Below are 13,953 nucleotides of genomic sequence, written 5' to 3' on the forward strand. Positions count from 1 at the left end.
CTACAATATGGAGCGCACAAACTCGGCCTCTTCTGCACCTTCACGCTCCGGTTCGTCGTCAGGCGCATTCGCCTATCAGACTCGCCTTCTCGAACGGACTGCATCCACTAGAGGCGGTACTTCGGTGTCGAGGAGCAACTCCCAGTCGAGTATGAGCATTTTGACGAATCCTACAGGCTCATCTGCAGCTCCCAATACCCGTCGCTGGGTTCCATCTCATCGCGTCGCCAACAGCTTGGACGCTGTTCGTGGCAGATGGGAAGAGCGTTCGCGGGATGCTGCGATGGAGGATCATACGGTCTCCTCGTCGTCTCCAACTAGAAGCACGCCAAATCCTCAGCTCTCCGCTGACAACCAGCGACCTCCATACATTCCGTCTTCTCCTTCCCATTCCAGTTCCTTACCCGAGCAACAGCGGACTCCGCCATATCTCAAACGGTATACAATGCCGGCACCCATCATTGCATCCCCTTTGTCGCCCAACACTACAGGAGTTTCCGTAGAAGCTGACCCTCTGCCTTCTTCTGCTACCACACATCGAATTCACTTGCCTTCTTCACCTACGTCTTCTTCTGCTTCTGATAAGACCAGAGATACCGATCAATACCTATCTTCTACCATTTCTAGTGCAGAGTCTTCCCCTTCCCCGTCTCGTCATCGCGCAACCACACTGGGTGGCTCCAGTTCGCCGAGCTGGTCGTTATACGATCGCGAAGTAACAGCTTCACCGCCGCATGAAGCTTCGTCTTCCAACCATGATCCTTTCATTTCAACCCCGCCATCTACGCCTCTGAAGAGACGTCCTATGTCCTATTATGGCGGCATGTCGTCCTCCGACAAAGCCACAGTCGGGCCCTCCATCTTCGATCGAACAAACTCGTACAAACGTTCCTTAGAGGCTTCAACACCTACCAACCCATCTTCCGTCATGTCACCTACCCCATATCGCAGTTCATATATGAACAATAAGAAGGCAGCAACGTACAGTGAGAGCTTGACTGCCGGAAGGAGACTCGGGAAGCATTTGCCCCGTATTGCCAGTGGAGATGGGGATGATCATTGGGAGGAGAAGAAGGACTTTCCAAAAGAGTGGGTTGAGGCGAAGGAGGTCAATCTACCAATGAAAGAAGTGAAAGTCGTTGAGACGACGCCCACAAGGAGGGAGATGCGGGTTCGCGATCTCAACGTTGGCATAGATCCAGGCTCGGAGTCCAAACGGAGAGAGGAGATGGGTCTACCCGTCGTAGATGAGGGCGATGGAGTGGCAGGTATCCCCGGGAGACTGCGTCTGTCGCGATACAGGGCACCCAATGCTCAGACTCCTATGCCTTCTTCACGACTAGCGAGAGGCTTATGGGCAGACACTCAAAGGCATCTCATACAAGCTTATGAGTATCTGTGTCACGTAGGAGAGGCTCAACAGTGGATCGAAGGTTGTTTGGGAGAGGAGTTGGGGTTTGGTGTCGTCGAAATGGAAAGCGGTCTACGAAACGGGGTCGTTTTAGCCAAACTGGTGAAGGTGTTCACTCGGGATGCCATCGTCAAGAGAATCTACGAGGTAGGCAAATGTTCTTGAAGGGCATTTGGTCGACGTTGATGTTGTGTTGCAGGCGCAAAAGTTGTCCTTCCTTCATTCAGATAACATCAACTACTTTTTTGCTTTCGTTCGTCAAGCCGGTCTACCAGAAGTATGTAGAAATTCTCATGCATTTACCCAGCATCCACTCATCAAATCTGACAGGGCTTCATTTTTGAACTCACGGACTTGTACGAAAAGAAGAACCTTCCAAAGGTGATTTACTGTATCCACGCATTGAGGTGAGAATATGGTGTTTAGTGTGATGCATGCCTTTTATGAACACTTTTGTGCACTGTACAGCCATCTTCTTGCTCGACGTGGTTTGGCAGAACGTATCGGCAATCTTTTGGGACGGCTGCAATTCTCTGACGACCAACTTCAGAAAACTCAGAAAGGCTTGAAGGATGCAGGCGTTACGATGCCTAATTTCGGCAACGTCGGCCGGGAGCTTGCTAAGGAGATCAACGAAGAGCCGGAAGTTGAAGTAGAAACAGAGGATGAACGTTCGTCCACCATGTTCTCTCAATTGCCACCTACCTGACCGGCTTTCATCTCAGGGCGAGATCGTTTGCTGCTTGAAACCGAAGGCTCGATCATCAAGCTTCAATCCCAGTGTCGAGGATACATTGCTCGCCAGGCTGAGGCTGCGCAGCGGGATCGCATGCGACTTATTGAGCATTACGTGGCAAAAATACAGGCACGCTGCAGAGGACAGCTTCTTCGCCGAGAACTTTCTGAACAACGCAGTGAACAGCGAGACCTCGAACCGTGGGCTGTCGCACTCCAGGCATCTCTGCATGGCGCATTGTTTCGAAAAGAGTGGCACTCACACCTTCTTGATATCCGAAGCTCTTCATCCTGTGTAATCAAGATACAAGCCCAGCTGCGCGCTGCACTTCAGCGACGTCGCATGGTCGGGCTCATGGCTGCTCTAAGGACAAGTCGATCTTCCTTTGTCAAGCTACAGTCAATGGCACGCCTACGTTTAGTGAAGAGAAGCATCAACCAGGTTTCAAAAACCTTTGTCGAACCTTCTGTCGCAACCTCTGTGATGACAATGCAGGCATTCTCTCGGGGTGCCATTGCTCGGCAGCGGGCTATGCAGCAAGTCAAAACGCTGCATAATTACGAAGGAACTTTTGTTGCCCTCCAGTCGCAGTGCCGGGGTATCCTTGTTCGGCGGCAGATGCGTAAACAAATGGCGAAGTTGGAGGATGTCACGCGGACGGTCATACGTATACAGGCTGCTTCTAGGACCTACCTAGCGAGGAAGCGCCTTTTGTCACTTATACGAGGACTTCGAAAGGCAACGGCATCGGTTGTCAGTTTTCAGACCATTGCGAGAACAAAGATTGTCCGGCAACAGCACAAAGCGATGACTCGGGCCTTGATGACCGTCACTACCATCAAAGCTGTGGGGAGTTTACAGGCTCTAGCTCGCGCCTCCCTAGCCCGAAGTAAACACCAGGAAGTCACCAGAAAGTTGGAATTTGTTGCGCCTGACATGGTCCGCTTTCAGGCTGTCGCACGGGGCGTACTTGCGCGGGATGACTATTTCGCTTGGCGGGATCATCTACTTGCTAGTCAGGATGTTGCCACGTTTCTACAAGCCTTGTCACGAGGTGCCATGGTACGGCGCAAATTCCGTTCGAAAATGGATTACTACCGCTCGAATCTAAGCAAGGTCATTCAAATCCAGTCTCTCATGCGCGCCAAAGAAACTCGGGAGCAATATCGACAGCTCACTATGGGTCAGAACGTCACCGTTGGAACAATCAAGAATTTTGTGCACCTGTTGGATGACTCAGAGGCCGATTTCCAGGACGAGATCACGGTTGAGAGGCTGAGGAAGAGGGTTGTGCAGCAAATCAGGGAGAATCAAGCATTGGAAAGCGATCTAAACGATCTGGACACCAAGATCGGTTTAGTTGTAGAAAACATGAAGACAGTTAAGCGGCGACATACTGACAATGCTGCTGGTCATGCTGCCCGGACTTCATTGCTTGCTGCTCACGGTGATCCATTTTCCGGACCCAACACTCTGGATCACACTGCTCGACGGAAGCTCGACTTGTATCAGCAACTATTCTATCTCCTTCAGACGAGAGGAGAATACTTAAGTCGCCTTTTCTATCTTATCTCACAAGGGAATGCCGCCGAGTCGAATCGCCGATTCGTTGAGCGAGTCGTGTTAACGCTATTCGGTTACGGTCAAGATAGCCGGGAAGACTATTTACTACTCAAGGTTTTCCAAGTAGGCGAGGTGCTGCTTTGTTTTATGTTGGGATTTACAGGCTCTTTCTTCCCAGCTGGCCATTCGAGATGAATTCGTCTTGGCGACTTCATCGAGCGACATCGTACGCGGGCATCCGATGTATATCAACATCGCCGTGCATTACCTTAGGCAGAAACAAGCCGTTTATGTACGAGAAGCCTTCCAAGATGCTATTCAGAAACTAGTCGATCATCCTGATCTTGACCTGGAAGCCGATCCTTGCACGGTACGTGTCTGAACCAGGTTGATTATTTTGCGAACTGATACAGGACCCTCTAGATCTATGAGGAGAGAACTAGACGTGAAGAGATGAGGTCTGAAATCTCAATTAGCAAACCGAAACAAGTCAACTTTCATGAAGCGTTGAGGGACCCCGATACTAGGGCTATTTACATAAGACGTGAGTGCAGTAAGTGTATCATCCTGGCTCCGGGTATTAACAATTCCAGACATACAAATGCTGCAATGGGCCACAACTGTAATGGTGCAGGCGATCATGGAGTCGACGAAAAAGATGCCATACAGCATACGCTATCTCGCCCGTGAAACTCTTCACATGGCTCGCGTAAGTTTCTCATCTATAGCTGATCTTGCTGTGCTTTAAAATCCATTTAGGAGACGTTTCCGGATGCTCCTAATGAAATTTATGCTGCATGCATTGGACGACTGGTATTCTATCGCTACATCAATCCCGCTATCGTGTATGCCTCCTCCGTATCACACTTTCATCTATGCTGAGACATACTAGGACCCCTGAAACGTTCAACATCATTTCTACAACTCTCGATGTCCAGTCTCGTAGCAACTTGTCCGAGGTTTCTCGTGTACTCACCCAGATCACGAGTGGGTCACCGTTCGGCGAGGATAATCCCAGCTATGTTCCTATCAATGATTATGTTCGGAAGACGATCGACGAAATGATGGCGTGGTTTCTTGAAGGTGCTTACATAAGTGACACTGACGATTCATGATGCTAACTGTCGGTCCACTAGTCGCTAACGTGCCGGATGCAGAGATACAGTTTCATGCTCACGAATTCCTTGACGCCACAGTGCAACCCAAGCCGATTTATATCTCTCCAAATGAAATTTATTCTATGCACGGATTGTTGTCGCAACATCAAGACAACCTGGTAGGTTCGATTTGCTCAAATACAACCTTTCTGAAGTCCTTCGTCTAGGGTCAATCATCTGATGATGCACTCAAAACCATTTTGAGAGAATTAGATGGTGTTCCTCATTTCGGTAATGAAGAGTTGAAAGATGCCAGAGATCATGTTATTACTCTTGAACTCACGAATCGCTTTGCTGACGTCAAAGGTAACGATGACATGTAAGATAATGATGTTTACTAACACCCAATTAGATCCGCATGCAGAGGAGAAGGCGCTCTGGGTACAAGCTAAACGCGGTGTTTTGGCAATTCTTCGTGTACAACCAGCGCAAGATCTAGTGGAATCACTATTACAGCCAGTAACAGATGACGACGAGCTGATATGGGAAGGCGTCCTGGACGCTGAAATCATAAACGAAGAAGCTAGACATCATCCTGGACGCCAAGCCTCTCAAGCCGTTGCAGATTCTGCCTACCGGTTGGAAGACATTCGATCGTGAGCCTGCCAGATTTCAAATTGGTCAATGACTGACTTCAATCAGTTTAACCTTTCGAGCTGTCAAAGCTCTGGCTATTTCGTACTTATTGAAGCTGGAGGAGCGAGGAAAGATATCTCGTGGTGATGGCTTCCAAGGCATTCTAAATGCTATTGCTGGTGATGTGCGCAGTAAACACCGCAAGCGTATCCAGCGACAACAAGAAATGGAAAGTATGAACGAGGCGCTAAGACAATTGGGCGAGAGGAAAAAGCAGTTTGAGGAGAGAATTGACAGCTACCACCGCTATGCTCAATCATCCATGGCTACCATGGTCACAAAACCGTACGTCCATCACATTGCACTCTACAGGTTACTGAAGTATATCGACGGTTTTCTTTAATAATAGGCGCATTAAACGCTTCACTTTGCCTTTCACCAAACAATATTTCCATCTTCGTGATCTCCAAAAGTCGGGGCAGACCCCCAAGTTTGGTTCATATCTGTACACTGCCAAGGATCTTTACGAGAAGGGTATCTTATTATCCATCGATCAGTACTCTCCTCGTCAGTTTGACAAAATACAGCTGACAATGTCGTCTAATTCTGCTGGTGTCTTCAATTTACTTCTGGAATCAACCTTGATTGGTGGCATCACTACCAAGATGGGTACGGATGAAGTACAGATGGAAGAGCTTCTTCAGGCGAAATATGAGCAACGGTTATCGTTGACCTTATTTAAAGGACAGGCCAAGGTGAACTTGGATCTTTTTGTGCGTCAGATTAACAAGAAGTAGAATTCAGTCTCTATCTATTTTTGAATTGAGCTGACTTTTCGCTGACAGGTTCTTTGTGTAATGCTTTATGATACTAATGACCTCTAAACGACGGACTACTTCGTTCTCCATTTCCACCGCGTTCTTTGAAAGATTTTCTTCGCAAACCTTGACTCATACATGTACCTCTAGTCCGAACTTTGTATCCTCTCTTATATAGTGCATCAACTGAATAATTCGTAGCATAATGTACTGAACTGATAAACGTTACAACGTGAACCTGAAGTCGGGATGACGATCTCCAATACTGCGTCAGCAAAGATAAGTAGATGATTCTCACGTACAAGAGATGAACGAACGGAGCACGAGTTCCTTCATCCCACAATTCTTTGTATTTGCGTATGTTCTCTGCTCGACGCCCTTCCCTGCGTGCTTTATTTTCCCACAAGCAGTAACATCTAAAGAAATCAGTCGAAAATGACTCCTTTTTACAGCGCTGGCAAAAGACGAACACATTTGCGCCGATGAAGAACCAAGCGAGTACCAAGCAGGCTAAATTAATAGCATGGCCACGGATGTACCTTGGGGCTTGGTCTATGGTCATGTCAGTAAGAGCTAGCAAGGAACGTAGCACCTTTAACAACCTTGGGTGTACGAAAATGTGGCGATGAAACCTCTATGGTATTGACAAGTTTAACTATGTCCCTCTCAGATGCTGAAGATCGACATTACCCTGTATTTGCGAGTGCGAGTTGAAGCGCCGTGGTGGTAGCCCTTTTGTAATGTCCACTGCTGTTATTAGGAAGAATGGACCTTGTGTTTCAGGAATCAAGAAGTTATGTCACAAAATCATATTGTGAACATGCTCACAAGAGGCAAGGGCCACTTGGATAGCTGTAACATTGGGACATCAACAGACAGACTGGCTCCAAACCAATGGAAATGTACACGCCGGCTGCAATGAGAAATACAGCTGCATATCGGCCCATATTGGTTTTGGCAGTGATTGCAACAGTATACCCTAGTAATTCTACAGTCTAGAAAATCAGTTCTGATGGCAGAAAACTCACCTATGATTGCCACAGGTAAGAATATCAAGATAAATGGTCCGCGCCATTTCAATCGGTCACTCAGAAACGCCACGACAACTACAGAGAATTACACGGTAAACATGGGAGCTAGGTAGATATCCAGGTGAAGAACCTGTGAGAACAGTTGCGGGAACGTAGGGCGGTACTAAGAAAGATGAAACACAAAGATTGGAGTGGATGCATTGATGGTCTCACCAGTATGCAACTGGGCCCGTCCGCCAGAGTACCCCAGCTGCGCCACGATAGAAGGCCTACGAATTTTCCTGTTAGTATAACAATAATAACAAAAGGGCAACTGAGCAGCACAAGAAAAGCGAATACGAGTAGAGGCTGACGTCGAAGCCAAGATATGCGATGGCAGTCAACCAGGTCTGTATGTCAGTCAGACCTTGGCAGAAATTCAGCTATCAACTTGAATGTGATCATTAGTGCATCCAACCTCGTATAACCTCTCTCCACTCAAAGATCTCTTCTTCACGTTCCATGCGACTGCGGGCAGATATCTGAACCTTTTCCACGGTGATCATGTCGACCTTGGGTTCATGAAGTGCTGACGCTTCTGGCATAGGATCAGACTTGGACGTCATGTTCACAACGAAGTCGTCCGAGTGCAAACGAGAAACTTGGACATCATCAGAATGTGTATGGTTTTGATAAGGAACGATGGCATTCACGAGCAAAATCTCTCTCTTCTTCAGAGAGAAACGAGGCGGAAGACACATCGGCTGGTAAAAAGATAGCAGCAATGATGCTGAAAATTATCGTTGCAATGCCCTCGAGGATAAAAATCCAGCGCCAACCAACAAGATTTCCTATCCCGTCCATCTTGATGATTGCCGTTGCAAGAAGCCCTATATAATAATCATTCTACGGGCACCGATGCAATTTTTGAAGATTGAAGACAAACCTCCAAAGGCACCAGACAATGAGGCTTATGCTTATAATGAGCCCAGTTGAAATTAAGTGGTAAGTCCTTACCAGACGCGTAAAAAATTCCAATGCTGCCAGGTATTTTTGTCAGATAATGATCTTGAAAAAGAGACATCCAAAGCATACCGAAGCTGGAGTTCGTGTCGCTTGTACATAGTGCTCAAATACAGGACCTGAGGATAACTTAGTGCTCTGTGCGTCATTGGGTGCATTCGAATGGAATGGACAGACAATACCGGGAAGCAAGCCTCCTTCGCAAATACCGAGGCACATGCGGATGCCCACGAGACCTCCAAGATTCTGAACAAGAGCCGTCAGTGTCGTTACGATTCCCCAGACAAATACCAAAAATGGGAGCCAACGCTGTGGATATAAAGTGTATAAAGTGAGCTACAATGGTTCGTCAAACATAAAAACCTCACGTTCGCCTTCATTCGCTTGAGCACCCAGTTAGAAGGTAGTTCGACTAAGATATACCTAACCCTCAGTCATTGGATTAAGTAGTAGATGTTGTTTAAACAGCGTACGTGATATAGAAGACTAAATTCGTAACAGATGTAGGTCAATGATGGCATAACGCATAAAAGCCCTACCGGCTAGTGTCGTGTTGAATTGATTTCCATGCAGATGGATATCAGATTCCAGACCGGCAATCCTAGGTAATAATTATAGATTCTCGTCGTCTTCCAAAGAATAAGACGTGCTAACCTTGCATTTCCGACGTTACTTCGGTCAATCTAAAGTCGTACATGAGATATGGCCCTCTGTCACATGTGGTAAATAGCACGAACAAAGTTGGCAAGCCAAAGCTGTCTAGATATGAACAAGATCAACGTTCAGAAGCACAACGCTGCGCACCAGAGCAAGGGGAGGCAGAATATGACAATCTACGAAGATGGGCTTCAAGAATGAGTCACTGGGAGGATAGCGGTTGCAAAGACGTACCGAGTTTCCAGAGGATATTTCTGGTCATCCGACGTTGATAATCTGGATTTTCCGGCATAATTTCAGGAAAGTATGTCAGGTGAGATGGTAGGGAGACAGATTGGAGAGCAGATGCTTTATATTATACAAGCGCGGCGCCCGCGGCCAAAAATAAGTATTACACACATCTAAAATAACGACGAAAGATAAGCCTGACCAGCAACTGACCAATGCCAGTGCCAGTTGGAGAATGCGTGTGAAGGTGGTTCAAAAATAACTTGATCTTCGGTCGCAGTTTTGATCGGACCAATAATATGACAAAATTCCCAATCTGGCAACTGTCGGTACCACTCGGCGTGACTTCATCCGGCTTCGGCCTTAACGGCTTCACCAAGTCATAATTTTTGATGCCAAGTGGCTGCCGCATCAGCCGGTCACGCTATTGCCTCTAATTGGTGGTCTCGTTCCCATCCATCCTAGATATCCTCCTGCAAGTGAGAGAGTTTGAGACATCTCTTACTCACTTAGTCAGCACCTTATGTGTGCAAGCTTGGACTGCTCACAATGTTCACCTCGCTAATGCTCAGAATGATCAGACCATTTCACATGGAGTGGAGTTAGAAATGAGAATACTGCTGGGGTTGGCTGCTTTTTTGAATGTAAAAACATATTCTAAAAATGTCAGAGCTTTTGATCACATTTTTGCAACCAGCATCTTAGAAACATAATAAAAAATTCATAGTTTTTGTACTGTTTTTATATACTAGACAGATTAAGTAAGTTTAAATTTTTAAGAAAGAGAAAGCAGTCTTCATTGTTCAGAACAATGGAAACTGCATTTTCTGTCTATTTTCTGTGTTATTTTCTCTACACTAAAAGAAGACTAAAAAGTATCCTTTTCTGCCTTGTTTTTAAAATGGTCTCTCTCATCAAAAAATACATCTGTCTCAGTAGTGAGAAGGTTTCATAAAATTTACATCTGAAAAACATGAGAGCCATGTGAGAGGAACCACCAAAAGAGATAGGCATGAGACTACTAGTTAGCAAGTCTTGGCATTGTTACTCATTGTGCTAAGCCAGAAACTGTAGGCTGACTATATTATATAACTCAGCTAGATAGATATACACTAACTCATTGGCTCATAGTAAAGTAAGAGAAAGAGAAGAGAAATATAAGAAGGAAATAAGTAGCATAGATATAGATGGATAGAATGAAGCATAAATGTGAATATAGGTGTAAAGTAAGCATAGATAGTTGTCATGTGATAACCAAACAATCACAAACATCTAACACTGCAATTGCTAAGGTCTGATATTTGTTATGATTTTTTTCTTTTTCTGATTCTTTTAGCTCTTATTGATGCTTAGTCAGAGCATCTGAACAAGTGCTTAGGTTCATGGGACAGTCTTAGTCATCACAATCAGCCATTGTGTTAGAATGCATAGTGATACTCTGATAGCAGGATAATTTTCCTTTTGTAAGTAACTGTTATGATTTTTCTACTTCTATCCTTAGACTTTATGACTTAACCCCTATTTATGCTTAGTCAGAGCACTAAACCAAAGTGCTTAGGACCATGGGAGAGGCTTAGTCAGCATAACAAGCCAATCCATTATTGTTCTCTGTGTTAAGCCCAAATTCTATGTGACTATTAATATATGATAAACTGTTCAGAATCTTGCACTTCAGGTTAGACTGACAGAGTTCACTGATGTGTCAATAGAGTTGTGTAGTCAAGGCATTGCAAGTAGCTTGAGATGAGATGGTGAAGAATAAACTTTAGCTTAATGCTGAAGCTACTACAGTGAAAACTGCACTACTTAAATACTGTTCTGTTATTTAGCTATAAATAAACATTCACAAAAGATATTGTCTGTCATAGAGCTGTTACCCCTGCTGTTGCCAGGCTCTCCACAAAAGCTGTTGTCTTGCTGTTGTGCTATTACTGCTGCATTAGGGTTCAAGAACAAAAGGAGCATTATCTCTCCCTTTACAGCATACAGCAATGTGATAAGACTATGACTGACTAGATTGCTGACTAAGCCCTCTCATGGTCCTAAGCACTGGCCTTAGCACCCTGACTAAGTGAAGATAGGGGTCATTTCTAAGAGAAAAGAAAAGAAAATAGGAAAAATCATAACATTACCCTCTCCTTAAGACTATCATTCTGATGGTATAGTTAGAGATGAGTCTGCTGGTCCTCATGTGATTGCCACACCATTTCTGGCTCATCCATCACAGCATCAGTATCTCCATCCTCTATAATCTGTGTTTTGTTGGCAGGTATTAATGGAAGCTCCTCTTTGGCATGAACATTGCTCTTTACTGTATGTCCTCTGCTGACCACAGGTGGATGTATTTGCTCAGGGATAATGTTGAACATGACCCTCTCTGCATCCACCTTATTGATTCATTGTTCATAATCATGGATCACCTCCTTTATATTCATGTATTTTTCATTGACCCATTGGTTTGATTCTGGTCTGTACCCCTTTCAGCTGACTAGGTAGTCAATGGTTGTTGTCATTCCACCACTGTGTGCTTTAACCTTTCATAATTTATAGTTTAGCATCTTGTCAATTTTATAATGTTCCTCATCATCAATGAGATTTGGTAGTGGTAGAGGTGGTTATTTCTAGTTTGAAAAGGCTAGTGCGATGTATGGTGTTAATAATATTTTGTTAAAAACATTATGAATCTTCTAAGTTGTTGGTAATTGCAGTTTGTATGTAGAGTTGCCAATCTTAGCAATGACTTTGAACAGCTCTGTTTATTTGTCTGCTAACTTCTGTTTGAGATGAGAGAGATGCAAGTTTGTTGTGTCTAGCCAAATCTTATCATTTAATAAATATTCATGAGCTGGTCTGTGATGTTTGTTGTACTGTTTCTTCATAGTTGAAGCAGTCTTTTCAAGAGCTGTCTTCATTTCTTCATGGATTTTTGCCATTGTTGTTGCAAAGTCTGATGATGCTGGTGTTGTTGTATGTATCTGTCTGCTTTGTACAACTGATGGGTTTTATTCATAGTTGACAAAGAAAGAGATCTTTCTGGTTGCCGAGTGAATTCTATTATTGTGTTGAAAAGTGGCTAGTGAAAGCCACTCTGTCCAATCATCTTGACAATAGTTGATAAAAAGTCAGAGGTACTTTTCAACTTTCTGATTGACTCATTCTGTCTGTCTATCTGTTTGAGGATGGTATGCTGTCAAGACATTTCGTTTGATGTTGAGGAGTTGATACAGATTGTTCAGAAATTTAGAGATGAATTGTGGTCCTCTGTTCAAAATCACTACTTGAGGCATGTTGTACTTTACATAAACCTCATCTTGTAGGATTTTTGCTCATTCTTCTAATGTTAATTCTGTTGAACAGGTGATTAGAATGATCATCTTTGAGAAGCGATCAACTATGACAATGATTGTATCATAGCTGTCACTTTCAGAAAGTCTGGTTATCATATCCACTGAGATATGGCTCTATGATGATGAAGAGACCTCATTTGGGTGGAGTGGTGCTGCTCAGAGTTGTGTTGAAGATTTGCTATGCTGACAAATCTCACAAGCCTTGATATATTAGGTGATATCATGATCTATCTTGGGCCACCAATATTCTCTCAAGACTAGTTCCTTTGTTTTAGCAATCCTGGAGTGTCTAGCAGTCATGTGGTCATGATATGTGGTGATGATATCACCATAAAGTCTCTGATCTCTTGGAATATAGATCCATCCATCATAGTGGATTAACTCTCCTTCTTTCTTTAGTCCTCACTCATGATTGAGTAAAGAAGCTATTCTTTGATCCCATTTATGAGAATTCTGAGTAGTGCTTTTGATGCACTCATGCACTTCCTCTTCAGTGGGCATGATCATGACTCTGAAGTGTTTGGGTCATAGTAATACAACCCCTTTATTATCAGTTCCTCCCTAGTCATGGTCCACTCTGCAACTGAGGAAATCGGCCTTCTTGTTTGCTATGCCAGCCTTGTAGTGTAGCATATATTTGTATTCAGACAGTTCCATGACCCATTAGGCTTGTTGGTGATTTAGTTTTTGTAGGAGTCAGAAATATCAGAGATTCTAGTGATCTGTTCAGATCTCAAAGACTTGAACAGCTCTAATAAGATAATGCTACCACTCAGAGAGTGTGAGTATTATAGTAAGGAGTTCTTTGTCATATATTTCATAATTGTGTTCTGTCACTGTAAGTGCTTTTGACATGAACATGATAGATCATCATTTGTCATCCTGTTTCTGAGAGAGTACTGCTCCGATGGTGCTTTCACTGGAGTTGGCTTTCACTCAGAACTTCTTATCTTGGCTTGGTATAGTGAGAATAACATCTTCAGCTAATCAGCATTTGAGGTCATTAAATGCTGATTGTTGTGAGGGCCCCCAGTTCCATGGTGCATTTCTGGTTAATTGTGTTATAGGTCAGACAGTTTTGCTGTAGTCCTGGATGAACCATCGGTAGAAGTTGGTAAACCCAAGAAATGATTGCAGTTCCTTCTTCTTTGTCAGCTCCAGCCACTCAGTTACTCCTGCCATCTTGACAGGATCCATCCTGATGCTTCCCTTACTGATAATGACTCTGAGGTATTCAGTTTTTAATACCTCAAATTCACATTTCTCAGCTTTGAGAAAGAGGCAGTGCTTCCTTATCAATGCTAGTACCTGTTGTATCAGTCATTAATGTTCTTTCTTGGTTTTAGATATAATGAGAATGTCATCTAAATAAATTGTGACCTTTCCAGTAGCAATGAGATCTTTGAAGATATCATTCATCATCCATT

At 44.2% G+C, this 13,953-nt stretch overlaps 2 protein-coding genes across 2 annotated transcripts; one reads left to right on the plus strand and one right to left on the minus strand.

Moving 5' to 3' along the window:
• Positions 1 to 7: 7 nt before the first annotated feature.
• BT62DRAFT_887224 (ras GTPase-activating protein) lies at positions 8 to 6,240 on the plus strand (the record flags this gene model as incomplete). Its single annotated transcript, XM_043182910.1, has 15 exons — positions 8 to 1,558; positions 1,611 to 1,688; positions 1,742 to 1,818; positions 1,880 to 2,082; positions 2,137 to 3,833; positions 3,889 to 4,080; positions 4,134 to 4,254; positions 4,304 to 4,419; positions 4,470 to 4,555; positions 4,603 to 4,793; positions 4,847 to 4,986; positions 5,035 to 5,173; positions 5,220 to 5,463; positions 5,510 to 5,788; positions 5,853 to 6,240. The coding sequence occupies 15 exons, from the start codon at positions 8 to 10 to the stop codon at positions 6,238 to 6,240; spliced, it is 5,502 nt and encodes a 1,833-aa protein (XP_043042727.1).
• Positions 6,116 to 9,222, minus strand: BT62DRAFT_945311 (MFS transporter). The gene is made up of 23 exons (XM_043187939.1): positions 9,186 to 9,222; positions 9,099 to 9,127; positions 9,032 to 9,049; positions 8,949 to 8,977; positions 8,834 to 8,895; positions 8,768 to 8,780; positions 8,663 to 8,717; positions 8,472 to 8,603; positions 8,367 to 8,413; positions 8,289 to 8,311; positions 8,218 to 8,241; positions 7,985 to 8,161; positions 7,750 to 7,932; positions 7,617 to 7,698; positions 7,506 to 7,561; positions 7,423 to 7,455; positions 7,290 to 7,367; positions 7,090 to 7,240; positions 6,952 to 7,032; positions 6,864 to 6,895; positions 6,732 to 6,813; positions 6,579 to 6,677; positions 6,116 to 6,526 (listed from the first exon to the last, which is right to left on the minus strand). Exons 1-23 carry the CDS (start codon positions 9,211 to 9,213, stop codon positions 6,487 to 6,489), a joined length of 1,554 nt encoding a protein of 517 aa, XP_043042728.1. The 5' UTR covers positions 9,214 to 9,222; the 3' UTR covers positions 6,116 to 6,486.
• Positions 9,223 to 13,953: the final 4,731 nt, after the last annotated feature.

Source organism: Guyanagaster necrorhizus (assembly GCF_019112545.1).
Source record: "Guyanagaster necrorhizus MCA 3950 unplaced genomic scaffold BT62scaffold_6, whole genome shotgun sequence".
Taxonomy (NCBI): Eukaryota; Fungi; Basidiomycota; class Agaricomycetes; order Agaricales; family Physalacriaceae; genus Guyanagaster; species Guyanagaster necrorhizus.